The following is a 22,342-nucleotide window of genomic DNA, read 5'->3' as shown; positions in this document are numbered from 1 at the left end:
TTTTATAAAAACAGTTTCGGTTTCGATCGAAACCGGGACTGGTAGTATAAAAGCTGTGATAATATAATAAATTATTAGCAGCGATTTGAGGTTTGTGATCACTTTATTTGTGAATTAGAGCTCCTAAACTTTCAACTAAAGCAACAAAGTTAATGGTTGAAGAAGATATCATGCCACTACGCCTTTAGTTAGCGGCAAAACATTCATTTTGACGCCACTGCTAGCAACACTGGCATTGTTTTTTTTTTATTCCGTCGAGGATTTTCCGTGCGTGAACGATCGCCCGCTTGTGAAAAGTTAGTGCGACGCAGTGTTTCGTCTACGTAAGATACCACTTTCACAAGAATAAAAAGGTTATAAGTGCAAAGAGCGTGCCGTGCGGTGGTTTAACTGCAAGGACGTTGACGACTTCACCCCTGGGGATGTCTTCAGTGCTTACTGGGAGCGGCGATGAGAAGACCAAAGTCGGCTCTACGACACCGTGCTTCTGCATATGACAGGTGATGTAAAATTCTTCATTACATGGAGCACACATTCTGTGCGTATGTTTAAAATCTCTTCTTGCACGTGCGGAGTCGAAGAAGAGCTTAAACTTCAATCTGGCTGCGCATGTTCAACTTTTTTCCCCCACATTCGCCTTTGTGCTGAACCACGCCGTTATAAATGTCATGTCCCAGCGCTGGCCGACCGCCATCTCCATGTAGCGTATTTACTATTCTGTAGTATGTAGTACTTTACGCCGAGCTGCCGTCGCCGCGTGAGTGTGTACCAGCGAATGCTATGCTTTGCACAGTGTTGAAATCCTGAGTTAGGGCAATATTATAGATTTAACGTTAATTGCTACCGTGGAACCATGATTTGCACAGATTTTTTTTTAAATCCACGATGTGAATCTGTGATAGTATACAGGTGACTACCGCAGTTCTTTGCCACGTGGTATTTTCGAAATGCATGGATCTAGACGGGTGCGAGCAAGTGATGCTCTCTTATGCGCTGCAGCATAGTGCTCAGGCTTCAGGAAGAGGCCGAAACAAGCGTGCGGCCTGGGAAGCTCGAAGCTTACCAGCTTATACATTTTTTTAGCGAAATCTTTGTCAACATGGCATTACACCCATCTTCACTAACCAGAGGTCGTGCTCTTGAATTCGTGTATTCTTCATGATGCTGGTTGTATTGCTGTGAGGCCTTGCTCAGTGCTTTAAGATTAATCTTCAGGGCATAGCTTGACGGTGGTCCTGGTGGAAGCTTTCCCACATGTATTTATGCAAATGTGTGCTAATCATCATAATTACTTTCTGATAAGTGTGACTTAATTGTATTATTGCACTACTGCTAGTTGGAATCATAAGTGTATAAACAAAATTGTTTATTTTTCTGTCACAATTGTCACATAGTGCACGGTTCCCATTGCATGTTTGCATAGTTTTGTGTGACTGTGTTGGCTTGTATTGTCAACTGTCTTATTTATCGATTATGACGTGTCACTTTTATTCACAGTCCAAAGAAGAAATGGACCAATGTTTCAATGCATACGGAACAAAAAAAAAAAGATACGCCGACCAGCCCAAACAAACATTTATGACGTCTCGGCTTTCAGCACACAAGCCTTGATCGCAATGAATGCATCACCAGAAGTGCTTCGTTTAAATGGGCTTGAGTAATCACTGCAAAGGCTGTGCGTAGATGGGGTTTCGATTTCCGTCGTTAAGATTAACTCTCTTGCAAGTGGTCTGTATGATAAGTGATTCTATACGTCGCCGAGATGCTGCCATATTTTCTATTGTGACGATTTTTGCGTTGTCTCAATCAATCTTGTGGTCATTCATCACGGCGTGTTCAGCTAAAGCGTTGTTGTGGACGCTCTTACTTTTTGTCACGAGCGTGCTGCTGCAGACGCTTCTTGTAGTTTCCTGACTCTCCGATGTAAACACTCTTGCAGTCTGCCAAGGTATCTAGTAAACTACACTGGGGAATTGCTCCCTGGGCAGGCGGTCCTTCACTCTTACAAGTTGATGGCGCATCTTTTTGGGTGAAATGTGTGCCACATACATGTCATAGTCACGTCGGACATGTGCCAAACATTCGCTTGTTGCAGAAATATGCGTTACAGGGGCTCGCTTCGTAGACGCGGGGGCCAGCAGGGAGGAGGTGCGTCAAGGTGTCATTGTCATGACAGCTGAATTTCACCTCTGTGCACTCCGCTTTCAACAAGAGGGCTGTTGTCACCACGCTGCTGCAGCGTGCCAAAAGATTGGGCTCAAAGCCACATGATGCAGGCATGCAAAGGTACGGGATGACCTCGCTCACTGTAGATACCCTAGGCACTTTACCAGTGCAATAGACTGTCAACTGTCATGACGGGTACACACTTACGCGCCTGCTTCCTGCTGGCCCCCGTACCGTATATTTCTTGAACAAACTAATGTTTGGCACATGTCCTGCGTGAGCACGACATGCACATGGCACAGATTCCACCCGAAAGTTCGTGCCATCAACTTATGAGAGTGAAGGATCACCTGCCCAGGGAGCGTTTCCCCAGTGTAGTTTACTAGGTACCTTGAGCAGACTGTAAGGGTGTTCACATCTGAGTCAGGAAACTGCAAGAAGCGTATGCAACAGTATGCCTGTGATGCAAGTAATACAAGCATTCGCAACAAAGCTTCAGCAGAACACGCCGTGATGAATGACTACAAGATTGATTGGACCAACGCAAGAATCGTCACAACAGAAAAAGTGACAGCATGTTGGCTACGTATGGAATCGTTTGTCATGCAGACCACTTCTAAAAGAGTTAACCTTAACAACAGAAATCTAAACGTGATCAATGCGAGGCCTTTCAGCAATTTCTCAAACCTATTCAAATGAACCGCTTCTGCTGATGCATTCGTTGTTGCAAGGCTTCCGTGCTCAAAGCCGAAACGTGATAAACGTTTGTTTGGTCTGGTCGGCATCTCTTTTTGTTTCAAATGTACGGTGCCAGCCACACGGGATTCCTTCACGCTGCCGACTTCCATGTCAACACAAAGAGTGCAGAAACCGCAACAGAAGGTGAGGTAATGGGAAAGCTGTATATCTTCTTTTGCTTCGAAAGCTTTTCAGATACAGCGCCCTAGCATCCTTGGTTCTTACATAACTCATATTATGTGTAGCATCTGGAATACTGTACTCTATGTCAATAGTTTCTTGCTGCACTGGGGAAGCTGCAGGATTCATTTGCGGACAGAAATGCCAAATGTTCCTAAATATGCATTAATTTATGCCATGTCATCAGCTCAACGTCTGCTTGCCATGTTGTCTGTGCCTCCTATGTGCTTAGTGAATTGACACAGCAAATATTTGGCATTTTAACCATAAACTGTGTTTACATGAACGTGGCAGTAGGGCCTTGCTTCACATATACATTTTCTCAGCAGTTTCCTGCAGCTTCCTTAGATTTTAAGTAAGGACAAACACTTTGCACACAAGCGTAAAAAGACATCGAAACACATGAGCATAAAGGTATGTGCTAGCGCAATTATATGTCGTGACACCAGGTGCCCTCTTTTTCAGAGGGCTCTTAAATGCACTTTGGCACACGCCTGGCAGTCTCATAACGTCTTGCATTCGCCTTCACAACTTGATGCCTTTCATGTCCTGCACAACAGGATTGCGTTTCTTCAAGATCAGTCACATTTGTGCGCCATGAATGGGAAGCATGGAGTGATGTTTTGTCTTCTGTATCTGGACCCATGTGGATGGCACCAGCCAAGAATGGCAAAAATAAGGAAAACCTGTGCCACTCATACAATATTTCATCCATGTGAATACAAACTTTTAAGCATTTTTTAATTAGCAGTTATCGTCTACTAGTGAAGTGTTGCCAGCTGAAGTGTGCAAGCTTCTCCATGTCTTGACACCACCCCCTTCATGTGCTTCTTGTGTCACTGATCATGGACACCTAATTTTCAGATGCTGTCACCATTGCCAAATTTTACGAAACATTAAGATCACAGTGGCGCATCCCAGTTGAGAAAGGTTTGAGGGCTTTCACAGCAGGTGCCATGCCACTTTGAGGCTGTGTTGTTGCCATGCTGAATGATTCTTTAAAGTACATTTGACTACTGAAACCTCATATTAATTTCAGAGTTCATTGAAAGTGGCATGGTTGAGATGTCCGCCAAGAACCGAATCCTGGTTAGGGAATGAGAGCGCGATGTGAACACTGCCTGATTACGCTGTGGTGCCCAAGACTTGAAGGCGAAGGTCAAGCGTTCTCCAAGTGTTTTTAAGCATTGTTGGTAGGGTGAGATAGTAAACAGATAATAATAAGAAAATCCTAATAAATTACTTAGGTTGCTTTGCAGAAACTGTGTGGGAGCAGAGCCAAGCCATTTTCTGAATACCCATGCAGGCCACTTGCCACTTCGTTGCAAAGGAGACTCCTGAGGAGGCGTTTTGTGGATGACACGGCCTGTTCGAGCCTTCCATTGTGGGATGAACAGTTATTCCCATCATTAGAGCCTTCACCAAATGAGATTGGAGGTGTGTACTGCTTTCTTTTTTCGCTCTAAGTATTATTCCAACCTGTAGATATAGTACCAACGAAGGTTAGTAGGCACTTAACGTTCGTTACATATATGGTGCGAGCGACGCAGTGAATGTATCTCATTTCCCCAAATGCCGACTACACTTTCTAGTGTACTCTTTAAATATCAGAACCTCACACTGTACTCGTCTACAGTGTCGATGGACGTTGATTACAAATGCATCTGTGAATCATAGACCGCTCCTGCACTTCATGGGCAACCGAGTTGTATTTTTTTTTCATTTATGCCGTAAGGCGCACTGGCGCCAAAAAAATAAATAAAAGCTAGGTGACGCTTTTGAGCCGCTCAGCTGGTCCAGCAGTGGGACAGATGGAAATCGTCGGGAGGCCGTCGCAACTAGACACTGAAGTTCGTTATTGAATTGCGCAGTAACATGTTGCACCTTACCAAATTCACTGTGTCGAAGTCCTGGCATGGCGCAAGCAGAAAGCTACACCACGAGGCCCGTGCGCTCGTCGCGGCGGCTGCTGCGGCATACACACTTTTCCCATAAGCGCTTGCGCGTCGGTTGGTGGCGCTCGTGTGCTTGAAAAAGGTCTATTGCTTTTAAAGGTCATAGTGGCTAAGCGCAATTGGCAAGCACAAGAGTGTTCATAACACCAAATGCTCCACTGGAAAGGTATCTCTTGCAATTCAATACGTCACGTTCATATCAGTGCATAAAAAGTAATCGTTGAATAAATGTGAATTCAGTGTTCCGGCACATGCTGCTCATGATAGTACGTCGTATACAACACAATAATGCATGCCGATACCGTCGTGCTGTACCCTCGTACTATGCCGCTAAACTGCTACATCTGATATGCATCCACATGGTAATACCTGTGCTGTTATTCCTTTCATATTTCATGTGTAGAGATACATGCAGGGTTGTTCAGATATATGCAGTATTTATGAGTTAAGAATGCGGTTGTACGTTCTTTTCGAGTCATGCTCCCCTGGCGCCAATGAGCAGCGGGCGACCAAACAGCCGACTTGCTCGACGCTTGCACACATTTCCCATAGTGCCTGCGAGGCATTCTGGGATTGCTTGAAAAGGTCTATTGAGCAGCTGTGAAAAATTCATTCAGTGGTCTTCCTGTATCATAACAGCACTATTTTTTTCTGTGTTCATTTGTAGGTGCCATGGGTCCTCGAACAGTAACATATATAAATGGGTGCAGACATCCTATCCTATTGCATGCTTTCACAGTAATGCAGCAGCTTGGTCTTGAAGTAGTGCGTGTGTGCAGCTGTGGTAAAATTTTGTTTTGGTTACAGTTCAGTACCACTAATGATGTGCATATTTGCTGCTCCGACCACTTATGTCACAAGCGGTCTATGCTGTAATGTCTCTGCCAGAGTGGTCATCTTTAACAGTATGCGGCACAGTGCAAAGTTATTGAATATAAATTTGATGTAGAAGTGGTTGAATTCATTCAAAGCTCACTGTCGTGCTTTTTTTTTTTATCTCACTTGCCTCAGTCTAGCAAAAGCACGTGTATCCATGGCACCTACAGAATCTAAACAAATGTTTGGAACATAGGTGCAACACTGAGCAAACATTGGCATCATTTTCTGAACAGTTGCTGACGTTGCAAAATATTTTCTTTGCACTCTTACATTTACAGGTACAATAATAACTTTTCTAACTTACTAAATGGTGGAGCCTGAATTCTAACAGTTTAGCATTTGTTGATTTTGCTCCATGAACAGGTTCAGCACAGTGTTGCTACGGCAGCAACAACTGCGCCTGCTACTGAGTCTGCTGCCACCTCATATCCTGCAGTCACACTGCTTTCTACCTCTGATTCTGACATGTCGCAGTGTTCGTTCAGCAAGGATGAACAGCTAAGATAATCAAGGATCCACAAGGAGTGTTATAGGTGCGTAGCCTATCATGATAATAACTAGTAACAAGAGTGCTTATTTGGGCCAGTCTGTACATGTCCATAAGAAATGAGAAACAGCATGAACCACAGGATGACAGGACAGAGATGAACTAAGCGCTGTTCTGTTCGGACTACGTTTACAGTGCAAGTATGTCAGTGCTAAGTCCATATCTATGCTTTTGTCTTGTGGCTCGCGCTGTTGCTTGTTTTCTTTGAGCTAGTAACAAGATGTGGACTTGAGCTAGTCCGTAAATAGCTGCGTGTGAAGGCATAGGATGTGTTTGCGTCTTGTTTCTTTTGCAATAACTAGTCTTGTGCCGAGTTTCAGCTTACGTAACCAAGCAACAATGAATGTGTGGGTGCAGAGTATGTTAATTGCCAGTTCTTGCACAGTCAGTCTGCATGTGGCCTGATAATCACGTCTCGACAAAACCCTAAAAAATAATGCTGCTGTGGTAAGAGCGACAACAATGCAAAAAAAATTGTAAGAGGTGCTGGTAGTAACCTTTGCTAGCTAGTGCTGCATGAGTTATGCTGATAATCTGTGCCCAGCCTTTACCGAAAGGTATACTTCAGCTTTCAGAAGCTGAACTTACTTTTCGAGGATGGCTTATCTTTCTATTCAAAAGGAACATCATGTGAGCTACTGCATTCACAGTGCGTGCGGCGATCTGGGTCAACACAAGCTAGATTGTGTTGCCACTGTAGTCATCATTCACCGTGGTCATGAAGCGATACAATGCTGAATTGTAGCTTAAAATCTGTGCGGAGGCTTTGATACTCATTCGGTAACTGATCAGCACTTGCTGGAATGAGGGCATTGTGTGTGTGAGGGCACATTCAAAGTGCAGCTGCAGCACGGCACCCTGAAATATTTCTTAATCCACAGCAGCTTCTGCCACGCTTGTGACATAGCGTGAACGTTACAAGGAGTCGAAATGAAATTACTGCTCGCCGCAACCGATGCAGACAAACCGCATTGTTGCTGTTGACACACTCATTATGGTGATTACTCTTTGTGAATGCATGCCGGCAATGGGTACCGAATAAGAATGAAGCTACTGTTTGCCACAAGAAATGATACTATTTACGCATTCGTAGACGGTCATTGCTCAATTTTGAAGACGCGCAGTCAGTACATACAACAGGCATCAAAAATTTTCAGGTGGTGGCCTTAGAACCTCCAAGCAACCCCTGTAAATCCCTTGCTGGGCCAGTGAACACAGTCCATCATATTTTCTTTCGTGTATTTTGCCAATTATGAAAGCTGTACTTGTGTTTTTCAAACTTTAACTCTTTCCCAATTACTTTTATAGATAGCAATTCTGAGAGCCCATTCTCACTTCTTAGCAAAAGAAAAGCATTTTTTTCTTGTTTAAAAGCTGGCTAAGAAATGGCGAGGCCTTTAACGATACTGAGTGCATCACTTTGCAGTTTTTATCATTTATGTACTATTTGACAACTTTCAATTGCACAAGCCATTTTGATAATAATTTTCTCACAGCACTTGAAGCACAAAAATCTGAGAATATATTTACGTAATGGGACTGCCTATTTTGACTGTTGACTAATATGTATGTTGCATTCAGTGTTCACCAAACACTGAAATGTGCAGTGTGATAAACTATAAGGTGTACCTCGCAAGGCATTATTAACTGGTCAATTATAATAGAGCTGAAACCTGGGAGAATATGCAAGTGAAACTTAAGAAATTATACGATTTAGGAGAACAAATAATAATTCATTCTAAAAAGACAGGGCGTGCAAAGACGGACACAAGAAAGAATTCAGGACACCACAAACGCCGACTAACAACTGAGGAGACGCGCAACGGCGGAAAAGAAAGAAGGCACGAAAACTTATCAGCGCATGCTCATGCAACAGGCGAACCTATCAATCTGGCACGCGTGGGGGTCTACGTGGAAGTAACTGTTAAGGCATTTGAACTGTTCTGTCTTTTTAGAATGAATACTTACCAACTAACTCCGCTGTCTGTTAATTCTAAATAATAATAATGTGGCTAATGCTGCACTGTTATCATTTACTACTTCCATGTTGACATAGAGGTAGTTTCAATATTATTTTCAAGCTTGCACTTGGCACAGTAGAGCCCCACTGTTATGTTCCTCGCTGCGTTTTCCTGGCTGGTATCGTTTTTCGCCGGTCCCAGCATAGCTTCCATAGGGTCCAATATATTGGGAATCCCATTACATCCTTCAGTCCCTTCAAAAATGTATCAGCAGGGTTCTCTGTATGTGTTTCAGTTCAATGTGTAGTTCAGACTTTTGAAATTCAGCTCGTTGTTATTGTCGTTGGGATGAATTAAACAGTGCTGTTTGCTAAAGAAATAATTTTTTGTTTGTATCTGTGCAGGTTGACCTGCCTAACGGTGGGACGCTCTCAAGGACCGCCTCGAGAAAGGACTTCCATTTGGTTCAGCGGTCCACCATCGCAATATGGTGGACAGATGCCCACGCGCATAGGAGCTTCACGGGAACGAACCGTTTTGCAGCAGCAGGCGGCTAGAAGCCTGCACATCGGCCATTGTCCCCACATAAAGTGGGAGCATAGAGAGGTCAGCGAGAAAGCTTGCGCATTTCAGTAGCGTGCATGTTTTCTGTCATGCATGCATGTCGTTTTATAACCTGGTACCAGTTCGGCGACTTCAGTGCCCTATTTCTGAGCACAGCTGCAAGTTATATTTCCAGTCACAGAATATACATGCCTAATGGTTGAAATGCTGAAATGCTTGTCTACTTCAAGCAATACTGCAAGTTGGCCCAGTTGGAACATATTCATCTTCACGGATTCGCACAAGCACACGGAGACAAAGTAGAGATACACGACGACGAGCGCAATCTAACAACTGGTTTATTTTTTCGCAAATCTTCACTTAACAACCCTCCGATCGGTGCGATCTAGTAAAAAAAGACTCGTCAAAAGCGCACATGGCACAGCTCGTGATCACGTGCCTTAACGTACATATGACGACAGCAAAAATTCTTTCTCAAGCAAGGCAGCAGAGGGGTGGCTAACACACTTTTCTTTTTGCTTGTCTATGTAAAAGGCCTCCACTTTCTCCCTTGAAGTTTGATTGCGATGCCTGTATTCAATGATGGTGCTACTAAAACAAGGGGTGCATGCGCACTCATTGCAATGCAGCGCTAAATGTGTGTTACGGCGGCCTTTCAGACTCGACATATGATCCCTTAGCCTTGTGTTTATACATCTGCCAGTCTGCCCTACGTACACATGACCACACGTCAAAGGAATATTGTACACTACATTGTTTGCACATTTAACAAACTGCTGCTTCTTGGTACACATTTAACAAACTTAGTAGTGATTCCTTACGTACACGGGCTATCTCACAGAATAAAAAAAGGTAGCTGGAAATTACAAAGTTAAGGTGGTGGGTGTTTTTGGCCAAGAACAAAATCGGAGGTGTGTGTGCTTTGGTTGACCAGAAATGTGAGAAACTGAAAAGTGTACAGGATAAACACAAGCAGCAGTTTGTTAAATGTGCAAACAATGTAGTGTACAATATTTCTTTGAGGTGTGCTCATGTGTACGTAGGGCAGACTGGCAGATGTATAAACACGAGGCTAAGGGAACATATGTAGAGTCTGAAAGGTCGCCTTAACACACGTTTAGCGTTGCATTGCAATGAGTGCGCATGCACGCCTTGTTTAGTAGCACCACCATTGAATACAAGCAACGCAATCAAACTTCGGGGAGGATAGTGGAGGCCTTTTAGATTGACAAGCAAAAAGAAAAATGTGTTAGCCACCTTTCTGTTGCTTTGCTTGAGAAAGAAATCTTGCTGTTGCCATCTGTATGATAAGGCATGTGATCACGAGCTGTGCCATGTGCGCTTTTGACGAGTTTTTAGGCCAGATCGCGCAGATCGGAGGGGTGTCAAGTGAAGGTTTTCGAAAAAATAAACCAGTTGTTAGATTGCGCTCGTCGTTGCGCATCTCTTCCTTGTCTCCTTGTGCTTGTGCGAACCCGTGAAGGTTGTCTGCTTGCTTTTGCAAGTATCTGCACATTAAAATAATTTGATATAGTTTAAATCTTGATGGCATCTGTTGCATGTTCTTCTTTGTCCGGAGTTTTTTGAGGAAGGAAAACCTGAACTGTGGTATTATCCGTCATAGTACCGACATTTGTGGTGTGCGAGCATTCCAGCTTTGTAAGGAATCATGGTGAAAATTTGTTGCAATGGTAGTCCTACATTTAAAAATTAGCCCCTCAGTTTGTATGTAAGGCTGTATGACGAGCGCGTAGCAGACGTATGAAGAGCACTTAGCAAACGTATATTTTCTGCTAGTGTTACCTAAGTGGGTCTTAATCAGCTACCGTAGTTCATTGATAGGCATTTCTCAATGAACGAAAATGGATCTGTGTTCCATCATTTTTCTTTGCCTAAAAAGGCAGAGCACAAATCTGCAACAACCATAGTGAACTGAAATCATCAAATTAGGGAAATGCTGTAATGAATTGTTCTTGCAGTCTCTTCCAGGCACTACAGTGCCGCCCAAAGCCTTTCGGAAGAGGAAGCGAAACAGGCCGCCCAGAACACCAGGCTTTTGGCTGTCCCAGAAGACAACCAAGTTGAGGCGAGGGCAGAAAAAATAAACAGAGAAGTCATTTTCATTTCCAAACTACTGTGTAAGGCTTATGTTTTTGCCCGTGGCCATGTAAACATGCATGTTTTCATTCACAATGCATTTAAGGAAAGGCAATTACACCTGGACCCATCGTGCAAAAACACACCAGCCCGGTTCTTGCCAAAACACGCCAGTCCGGGTCTTAACAAAACACACCAGTCCGGTTCTTGCCAAAACACACCAGTCCGGTTCACACCAAAAACCGGTCGTATACACCAGACCCGGGACACCCGCCAGAAACCGTGTCTGAATTCCCGCTCTGGTGGAAACGGGAAAAATACGCCAGACACGGCCTGGTGGATTTTTCGACTGGGTACAGTCACGTCACGCAATACCAAATTTGGCACATGTTAAGCAAGCGAAACGGCCGCCAGCGCACCATGAGCGGGGCATGTAAGTCATACCCCACATGACATGCATGTAATGATTTTCATGTTACCACCTGTCATTTATGTTCTTCATACAGTCACGTCACGCAATACCAAATTTGGTACATGTCTAGCCAGTGAAACGGCCGCGAGCGAACCATGAGCATGACACGTATGTCATGCCGAACATGACACGCATGTCGCGATTTTCATGTTACCACGTGTTCTTTATGTTCGTCATGCAGAAATATTTTGTCGTAGACATTTTGATATATATCCACTCAATTAAACAGCCGCGACCGCCTCGAGAACGTCATGTAAATCATGCAGTGACACATACGTATCATGATCTGCACGCTAGGACCTGTCACTTATGTTCGTCATACACTCTTGTCAAGCCATACCAATTTTGGTATACATGAAGTTAACGAAACGGCCGCAAGAGCACTAAGACAGTGGCATGTAAACCATGCCGAGCATGATATACATGTTATGATTTTCATGTTATGACCTGTCAATTATGTTCGTCATACAGTCATGTTATGCCATACCAATTTTGGTATACATCCCTTTAACGAAACGGCCAGGAGAGCACAAAGTCGTAGGCGGCGGGGGATGGATGGACGGACGGACGGACGGGACGGGACGCGACGCGACGGACGGACGGATGGACGGACGGACGGACGGACGGACGGACGGACGGACGGACGGATGGATGGGATGGGATGGGATGGGATGGGATGAGATGGATGGATGGATGGATGGATGGATGGATGGATGGATGGATGGATGGATGGATGGATGGATGGATGGATGGATGGATGGATGGATGGATGGATGGATACACTCAAAGTCGTAGAAACTCGCTAAGAAATGCTTCGCATTGAAAAGGCTATAGCCAAATCGTAGGCCGATTTAAGTGAGCTAGCAAAGTAGAAGACGAGCTTACACTGAAACCGAAACTGGCCCAAGTGCCCTTATTTGTAGCAAAATTTTCTGCAAAGATAAGTACAGCGCAGGGTTTTCTTTTAGGCACACACGGCAGGCGATGGAGCTGGGTGGCGCAGGAAAACTCAAATGGGGCAGGAATTCCACCGTCAAAGTCTCAAATATCAGGGAACTCAGAAATATAGAAAAAGCAGAAAATTCTTATTCCTAATAAGTCTCGCATAAACAAAGAACTCGGAAGTATATAAAAAGACAGAGAGCAATTTTCGAAACTTTGTTTTTTAAGGTGGTGACATACCTTGATGGGAGAGGTGCAATGCATTACAATTCTATTATTGCTTAGAGAAACTAATTTTATTCTTAGAAAGCCTTCACAAGTGGACATAGCTAGGTTTAAATAAAAAGTACCTTATACGAGCCACACTACTCGAAAGCACGTATGAAAGATCAATTAGATTTCATTCATTATACAACAGAGATGATCTGACTTTTCCATCGTTTCATCCACACAATTTTATATTTTCCTCCTTATTTCTAGAATAATCTGAACCTATTTTCGTTCCATATATAGTGCTGTGACGCAAGTTGAAAAATTCAATGTCAGTACACAGAGAAAGCATTAAAATTGGGAATCTAGAGGAACACCATAGCCCATGCTAGTGCAGTCCTTAGGCAAAAACAAGAGGTCTTTATGCTAGCTATATTCGATGCCACAGCATTTGAACAGCATTGGGTGTGAATAATAAGCGAATATGACAAATAAAAGCTCACCTGAGCAGCTGGACTATACCAGCACAGCAAGCAACAAGGGCAAGGCCTGCTGCCAGGCAGCCCATAACAATGGGCACAGTGTCCCTGCTGTCAAACAGGGGTGTCCCAAATGCATTTGCAACTGTGGGAGAGAATAAATTTGGGCATTTAAAAAATGCTCTTCTGAAAACTTGCTGATTCAATTCACCCTGCCTCGTAGCATGCTTGTTGAATTAGCGCTACATTTGGCAAAATTCATTAATGTTACTGTATGATGATGCCTGCAGCCACATCCCTTTGAAGCGGGGACAAACAGCGGTGACATCTCAAGTGCCTTTGCCAACACACCACCATTTCGTATTCTCCACTGCTTCCAAGTTGGGCGGCTCCCTGGTGCTGGGAAAGCCGTGTGCCGTTGACAGCACACTGCTACTATCGCCCGCGTACATAGCAAGTTACTCGACTGTTGCCTAAATATTGCAGGAACTACCAAGCATTATGCGAATACGTTGCCTTCTAGTGTTCTGGGAGTATTAGTAAAAGCAGCCATTTGCCATGTTTAGGCAATATTCAGAGGTAACATTGCCTGACCTTTTAAATCCAGCACTTGGAATACTTGCCCACCTGTTGTGAATAAAAAGGCATAAATTGCGGCTCCCTCCCTCTTCTTTAATGTAGCATCTTCCAACCTATCTTGCGCATTTTGAAACCTCTCAAGGACTTGTTTATGCACTGCCTATATAGCTGCTGGTATTTTTACTGGATTTGGCACCACATCTACGAAAGCACGCAGGAGTTGAAGCTCGAGCAAAAAGCTGCTTAATAGAATAGTAAACCTAGGCCGAAGGTAGCAGATGTCCAGCTAACAAGAATTTCAGTAGATTTCGATTGTGATCATGCCATAACCATGATCTGATTATCAGGCACACGATAGTAATTAATTTTGTCTACCTAATCTAATCACTCGCATTCAGCCCCATCAATACAAGACATGCAACCCGAGCTGAGCAATGCAATGTCACAGCCACTGTGGCCAACACGGCATTTCAATGTGACCATACATTTCTGCATTTTCCTTTGTGGAAATAAAGACTGGACAAGCCAGCTTTTTACGCCATGTCTTTGCAAGAAATGTTGTGTAGAGTACCAGTAGCAGCACACATCTTCACCAACCCCTGTGTCACCTATCCCTGTACACTAATTTAAAGGTTCCCAATTTGACACAGGAGACAAAAGTCTTGAATCGGGCATTATTGGCCCCTGTGCCTGTTGGGGTGTGGCATTTGATGTGATTGCTACTAATCACCCGCTGTTTCGTCGTTGTATGCTGCTGTGTTGAGGCAAGTAGTGCGCTATTTGTTCCCACTGAGGTCCAGTATCACACACACACGTATTTCCCACGCCTGTTCTGCGTTGCGGCATTCCCAGACATATTGTTGCCGGATGGCATCGGCACTGCTTTTTTCCTCTTTCTTCTTGCATTCATCACCTGCCGCGGTAGCTTAGCACATAATGCGTCACACCGCTAAGCTTGAGAGCGCCAGTTCCATTGCCTGCCACAGCGGCTACATTTCGATGGGGCTAAATCCACACCACTGTGCTTAGATTTAGGTCAACGTTAAAGAACAGGTGGCACATTATGCCTAATCATATCGTGGTTCTGGCACACAAAGCACCACCAATTATTATCATTAACGTTACTAGAACAAACTCAGTTTCAAAGCTCCGCATCTCCGCCAGCGGAGGAGGGTGGTCCGAACGGCGGTCGCGAGAACTAGAGGCGCTGCAGTTCCGTCTTGCGCCACTATCGGCGCGTCGTCTGCTGCCACGGCATAACGCTGCGGTCCGCCGCGCAGTTGCTCGCGGCAACTGCGCGGCAACTTTCTCATTGTACTAGTTAGGTGGATACTTAGGTGGATATGCATAAGGTCGTCTGTATGCATTGGCCCGCGTGCGTTGTTCATTGATTGGCTAAGAATCGATGTTCGGTCTATATTGCCACGCCGACTTCTTGTTTTATTTTGATGTATTCGGGTTTGACCAGCAAGGACGGTTATCAACGGTCGACGCTGTCCGCGAAGCAGTGTTCGAGAAGCTTCGCGATTGTAGTAGATCGTTTTGTTAAGATTGCGCGCCGCACGCGAATGTTCCAGCTTTGTCGAGAGATAACGCCGCCACCAGCGATATCGCTGGAAAGTTCGATAGCGCCTGTATAAAAGCCGACGCGCTTGGCCGCTTGTCAGTTGATCGACGGTCGACGCTCTGTTCACCGCTATCAGTGTATTGCTGTAGTGTGACTTTCAGTTTCCCGGCCACAAGTTCTGCCAAATGAAGTTTCATCTCGGACCTGCTGGCTGCTGCCTTCGTCGACGTCATGACCCTGTGACAATATTCGAGCTGTCTACATTGCGCTTAACATCCAAGCATATGAGTTTCTAAGCCAATGAGGGTTTTCAGCGTAATTTTTATAACTACCACCACAATTTTAGCCGCTGCCGTCTTATCTAGACCAAGAACAATCCAACACGTTTGTAAAAGCCTTTATAGTGTACAAAGAAGCGTACTTACTCGAGATACAAAAACGTTCTAGAAAAACAGTACTCATGTTGTCTACAATTTATTGAAAAAAACTTTCTCCAAAAACATTACCAATGCTTTGCAATGTTTACAAGATACGTTTTCGCGACGGTTAAAAGGATACTGACCCAGAATCGGAAAATTTTACGAGAACTCGGTAAATGAAATCTCAGTGTGCTATTACGTCGAATAGATGTCGTCTCTGAGCAATTTTTGTCTCATCTTTCTACGTCGCATCCTTCTACGGTGCCTTAAACAATTCGAACAGATCGGCCATGATGTGAGCACCGAGCAGTTATTCGCGCGTACTCTGTCGCTAGAAGAGTCGTCAGTATTGAACTTCAGTTTTCCAACTTCGCCGAGCAGATATTGCCCGCAGCACTTCTTACACTGTACGACAGCCGTTTGCGTTTCGTGCTGTAGCCGTTCACTACGCAGTTCTTACACTGTACGACAGCCGTTTGCGTTTCGTGCTGTAGCCGTTCACTACGCAGTGAAACTGCTCGCCAAGTACAATCATCTTTTGCACAAGTAAGTCTCCGTTCCCGAAGGAAAGTGTGGGATTGGGCTAGTTGGTATTAAATTATTAAACTGCTCAGTGCAAAAAATTTTACACGGTACACATAGAAAAGACGAGGACCAGCGCTGGTCCTCGTCTTTTCTATGTGTACCGTGCCAAATTTTTGCGCTGAGCAGCCCGTTCCCGAGCCCGCGTGTAAAATATTCCGCACATCTTGTTCAATACCTCGTCGTAAAATCTCTCGAAAATCCACTGCTTTGAAGGCATAGCGACAGCTGACAACTGATCGAATGTCAGTGTGACGCAACTCTCAGTCTCGGTAGCGTATATAGGTAATCGCCTGCCTTTCGTTTTGCTGTTCTATTTCTGGCGGCTCCTCCAAACTGGGCACTGGGCTCTCGCGGGACGCCATGCGTTGGGGGGGGGGGGGGGATTTGCGCCTAAACCCCCAACATTTTGGCTTTGAAATGTGGGGTGGAAGTGCTGGGAACAAGCGCGGCACGGCACCGGGCGCGCGTTTCCACCGTTTCCACTTTCCACGTGGGATCAAAACTTCTTGTCCCGCAACGACACGACTACAGTGCTTTACAATGTCGTCACTCTCAAAATGAACGTCACAGACCTTGCATTTCGCAGTAAGCTTTCTATCTTTGCGATGCAAAGCTTGAATGGCGTAGGGTCTTTTGGAGGTCCGAAGAAGTGTCGTGAAGCGGAGTCGTCGTTGCGGTAGCCGCTCTTGCAGCCCGGCGCAAAGCAAGTCGGCATACCGCACTGTGAATCTCTTCGCCCTCGTTACGCTTCGTACATCATGCACGTGTCTTCGTACAAGACGCTAAGCCTGGTCAAGAACAGTCGCAAAAATGACGAGCTAACAAAGCGCAGACGACGCTGTAACCCACGTGCGCTCATACATCGGCGGCGCCGATCACAACAAGCGCCAGCCGCGGGGCGTGTATCCGAAACATATCCCCTAGGATGGCTGGGGCCCATACTGCGCCGCTATTGGCCGGAGATGGTCACGTGACCTACGTGCGCTTCCGGTATTTTTTTGTTTGTTTTTGTTTGTTTTCAATCAACATGGCGGCGCCCACGTTCGCGTTTTGTTTTGCGCTGAAGCCGTGCCCGCCGTAGAGATGACGCTGAAATGTTTGAGCCTTTTGCTGACAAGCGCCCATACGCGGATCGTTTTACGATGGATGAAGTGGTAATCAACATTAATCCGGGAGCGTGTACACGGCGTCGTCCCCTTTGGCGTGCTTTATAACGCGATCGTGTGCTATTTCTCGTGGGGTTGTCCCTCATGTGCTACTGGACCTACTGGATACCTACGCATGTGGGTATTGATGACAATGAAGACGCCGATCACTTAGCTTCAAGTTGTGCCCACAACGAAAGTGACTGCCGAGAAATTTCATGCCTGTTTGACAACGCTCGTCTGTTCATCCGCCGACATCTTCTGAAGCAGCACCCTGACCAGCGTGTAGCAAGCGGATTGTTCCCTCCCCGTATTCGTGGTCGTGGATTGCCTCGTCGTGACAGAGCCCTCTTATATAAGTTGGCTCTGTATGAGTGCGTGGGATATTATTCCGTCAAGAACGTGTAGACAGTCCGTCATGTGGGTCATGTGGGTCATGTGAGACACTAAGCACAATTTTTAGTGTCCCGCATTCGTTATGCAGCGAGCACGTGCTAATTTGTGTTTACGTCTGTGTTATTTGTTTTTTTCTCCTTTTTCTTTCCCCCCTGTCTTCATTTCCTCTGTTCCCCCTGCCCGTTCAAGGAGCAGGCAGGCATTGTGCCCCTTTAGGTGGCAGTTGTCAGCCTGTACCCTCTCTGTTTCCTCTGTGCCTTCGTGTTCTCTATGTATTAAAACCTAATAATAATAACAATAACAATTGACACGACGCAAGAAACCCTATAACTGAATTTTGCTGGCGTATGAGTGCATTCTTATTCAGCTAAGGTGAAAAAAAAAAGAGAAAGAAAAGACAGGAGGCACTTTGTGGATATTTGTTCATTCTTCACAACACAGCTCGATGCCGTTAAAATTAAAATTTAGCGCACGCAAATGTAAAAAAAAAAAACATGCTTCGGGAATTGCGTTTTCTAAATAATAAACTTCCAAGCTTCTGGTAAGTGTAGTACCTCATTTTGAAAAAGGCAGGGAGCAAAGCATACTCTTTTATGTGAACTAATGTAATTTTAATGGGTGCTCTGCTGCATTGAACTACTACTTCAACATGTAATGGGACATGTTATGTACATGTCAGCATGCAATGCATCCATCACAGTGAATTGGACATGCAGAACCAAGTAGTAATGCCAATTGATTGCCCATCAGGGCCCAAATATCGAAACCAAAACAGGACATACATTGAAATGAAGGACGGTTAACAAACTTAACGACATGATCAGAAAAAAAAAGAGCACGAACAGAAGAAAGCAGAAGTCGATTCAAGAAATGATGTACTTGGAGAATATATACCTATATTTTGCAAACTCTCAACGTGGTACATTATAGTAGGAACATGTTTACTGTAAGAAATATCCAAAGACAAAATATACAGCACCCCTGCCCCCACCCCCTGCCCTCCAGTAATTACTCCAGTAAATGGATGCACATACCACTTGAATATGAAGTACAGAAATAACGACATATGTCGTGAAATTGGAGCACAGACTCTTCTTTATTAATGTGATGTTCAAGGTTCACTAATGACATTAAAATAGCAAGCAAAATCCCATCCCATCCTTAAAAAGTGTTTGTTTTCTTTTTCCGCTTGTCTAACAGAACAGTGCACTGTTTATTCTGATGTATACATCATTACCTGCCCAACAGCACATATATTTCTTAACGAGAAACCAAATGCCAGCTGGAACCTCTTCAACTTGTAAACCATGCTGCTATTTTTCTGTATATTATCATTTTACACTGACTGCGACTTTCCATTCAATTGTATATTGTGTCTAGTTTTTTATCAGGCTTGCTTATCACATCAGTAAGTAGATTGCTAGTACAATACATTGTTTGCTAAGGCTCAATACTTCGTTAACGATTTGCTGTTTTATTAGCAAAAGTATAATATATAGCAGGTTCTTGATGCAAGTAAAAGTATCTGTGAAAGTGCTTCAATGAACTATTACCGACTCTTCATTCTAAAAAGACAGGGCGTGCAAACACAGACACAAGAAAGAAGTCAGGACACCACAAATGCCGTTTGTGCTTTGTGGTGTCCTGACTCCTTTCTTGTGTCCGTGTTTGCACGCCCTGTCTTTTTAGAATGAAAACGTACCAACTAGCTCAGCTCTCTGTTATTCTAAAATACCGACTCTTGTTACAAAATAGGTGTGTGTTTTCAAAGTAGGTTACAAGTTATATGGACGCTATAGTACTTTTTCTGGGAAAAAGCGTGACAAATTTTGAATGAAATGGACAAGGATGGTTAACAGGTCAAGTAAGCTCTTAATTGAATAAATTATAAGACATTTGGCATTATTTGGCACTAGTGTATTTATTAGACATATATATATGAACGGGGGTTTGAAACAGGGCCGTAACTAAGGAGAAGTTGAGGGGGTTCTGACACCCCCCAAAATTTTTTCGTGCTTTAACTTTTCGTGTGACACTAAAATAGTTCCATGCCTTCACAGCGACCACCAGTTGCCGCAGTTAGCCGTTCTACACACGAACACCCTTCGAAAAAAATTCCTGCGTACACACCTGGTTTGAAATATGCATTACTCATGTTACGCTTCCTAAAAGGCCCTTGTGTTTTTTATTATGGATAACAAGGCGCTTTATAATTGTCATGACATGACAGGCGTGAAATACAGATTAAGAATGCTTCCAGATTTGATGCTTTTATGTTACTTATAATGAATTGGATGACATTCATTCAGGAAGAGACAAATCGGCATGAGCACTACAATAAGAGAGAGCTGAGCTAGTTCGCATTCATGTTAAAAGACAGGGCGTGCAAACACGGGCACGAGAGAGATATCAAGACACCACAAACGCCGACTAACAACTGAAAGGACACATAGCGGCGGAAAAGAAAGTAAACATAAAAACTTGCCTGCGCAGGCCCAGGCAAGAGGTGATACCTATCGATAACTGTTCAGGATTTTTATTTCTGCTTTATGCAAGTTAATGATGCATGCATCTATCTTGACATTGTCGAGAGTGTAAATGCACGACAAAATTCGATGAATGCGCAGTTTTCTACAGGCACAGGAATGAAGCAACACGTCTGATAGTTCAGGCATGGCGTGTAAATAATAATGGTAGTGCACGCGTGAGCCAGCCGTCAGTTAACGCGCATAAAGAAATTAAATGCCTGAACGGTTATCTCTCACGTGTACCACCACGTGTGCGGACTGACAGGTGTCACATCTTGCCTGGGCATGTGCAGATAAGTTTCGTGTCTAGGTACTTTCTTTTCGGCCACTGTGTGCCTTTTCAGTTGTTAGGCGGTGATTGCAATGTCTTCTCTCGTGTGTCTATGTTTGCACGTCACGTCTTTCAACTAGAGCACTACCTTGTGGTAGAGGTTCTAATCTGCACATCTTCAGTTCGATTCAAGCACTTTGTTATATCTGCATTAGTTCATTGCCAAAATACTGTTAAAGTCCTTTTTTCTCATGACATATGGAAGCATCTCTTATGAAACATTTGCAGAGAATTACAAGGAATCCACGACTTTCTACCTTTCTTGGGAGCCCTTACCATGTGAAATGTAAAGCATTATACTAAGCACATTTTAATAAAGGAACAAAGCTCTCATAAGCCTCATTTGTATTTGTACTGCTAGATTCACATACAGAATGAATTTACTCAAGTAATCTTGTAACTAAGTTGTCCCATGTCTTATTTTAGATTGGGCCACAGACACTACTTACTTTTCAGTGACTCCAAGGTCAGATAGTGTATTTTCAATTGCAGACCCATGTACTGTGTCCTTTCGTAAACCCTGTGCTCTAATTACAAAAGTATATCTCCTGTGGTTGCTAAATAGCTATGACATTTTCATGGGTGGGACCAGTCCATCTGGTAGTTAGTATCCTGGCTGTGAATAATGGTGGGTGTTGGGGAAGCAACATCAATGAGTCACAAAACAAATTAGACTTTGAAGAAGTTTATTTGCTGTAAGCGCACGACAACTACATTTATTCTAGTAGAGTGTGTGTGATCTCATCATTTATTGCAATAGTGGGAACAATGTCAGAAAATACTCGGGGGCCTTGGGGTCACATCACTGTATGTTCTGCAATATGGTGTTGAATGGAGTTTCCAGTGCACTCTTCTGGCTCTCTGCTGAAAGTAAAAATAGGAGCAAGACAAAGGCAATTAAAAAAACTGCGTACAGCAGACTGCAGGGTCGTTCTATGCTTTCCCAGTACCAAAAACTTTCTAAGGTCTTCCTCTTCAAACATTTTTACACAAAAGCAAAATTATTAGGTCGTGAGAGCAATTGTTGAGCACTGTAAATAGACGGGATCATGGTGGCCGGCAACGCTTATTCAACCTGTACACATCCCAGTGACGGCAACAGTTCCACCATCGGTGACGTGTGCGGCTTTAGTTATAGCAGACATGAGTACTTTTTTGAGTCGGCGACAGAGAGAGCACTCATTATGGACACCTGAGCTCCAGTATCGACTAATGCCGTGAAAGAAATACTGACAACATGCACTTCTATTAGGTTCTTGTTCGTAGGGAGTGTCAACAGAGGATTGGGATCAGTCGAAAATGATGCAGCACTACCTCTAGGAGCTGCATGATCTCATTTTCCGTCCGAGATGATACTTAGTTGGTCAGCATGGAATAGCGGCGTGGTTGGGGTGACGGTGAACGAGCAGTAGGGCAGCTGTTAGCAAAGTACGTACGGCTGGGCGAACACCAACGAGGGTCTGCATATGTATTAAATTGAGTTAATGGTGATGAGCAAGTAAAATGCAGCAATAATGTTCATACCTACCCGTCATTTGTGCTACAACTTTGCCCATTGTGACGACCTTGAGCAGCAAAGACATGAACACAGTGCTTGCCGCC

General features: G+C 44.2%; 1 protein-coding gene and 1 long non-coding RNA gene across 3 annotated transcripts in view; one reads left to right on the top strand and one right to left on the bottom strand.

Moving 5' to 3' along the window:
* The window catches only part of LOC125756922 (uncharacterized), a 217,236-nt gene that overhangs the window by 74,410 nt on the left and 120,484 nt on the right, over positions 1-22,342 (bottom strand). The window contains exon 2 of the mRNA XM_049411984.1: positions 13,215-13,335. Coding sequence (XP_049267941.1) covers positions 13,215-13,335 — 121 coding nt within the window. The remainder of the gene's footprint in view (positions 1-13,214; positions 13,336-22,342) is intronic.
* Positions 41-11,186, top strand: LOC119379455 (uncharacterized). Of its 2 annotated transcripts, XR_007414879.1 has the most exons (5): positions 41-500; positions 1,498-3,048; positions 4,391-4,521; positions 8,831-9,032; positions 10,970-11,186. It is a non-coding gene; the product is annotated as an uncharacterized LOC119379455 (long non-coding RNA). The 2 variants fall into 2 exon arrangements; XR_005181198.2 differs by lacking the exons at positions 8,831-9,032; positions 10,970-11,186 and adding an exon at positions 6,282-6,360.

The sequence above is a fragment of the Rhipicephalus sanguineus genome, chromosome 1 (genome assembly GCF_013339695.2).
Source record: "Rhipicephalus sanguineus isolate Rsan-2018 chromosome 1, BIME_Rsan_1.4, whole genome shotgun sequence".
Lineage (NCBI taxonomy): Eukaryota > Metazoa > Arthropoda > Arachnida > Ixodida > Ixodidae > Rhipicephalus > Rhipicephalus sanguineus.
The sequence above is the reverse complement of the archived record's forward strand: the minus strand, read 5'-3'. Positions and strand labels throughout refer to the sequence as shown.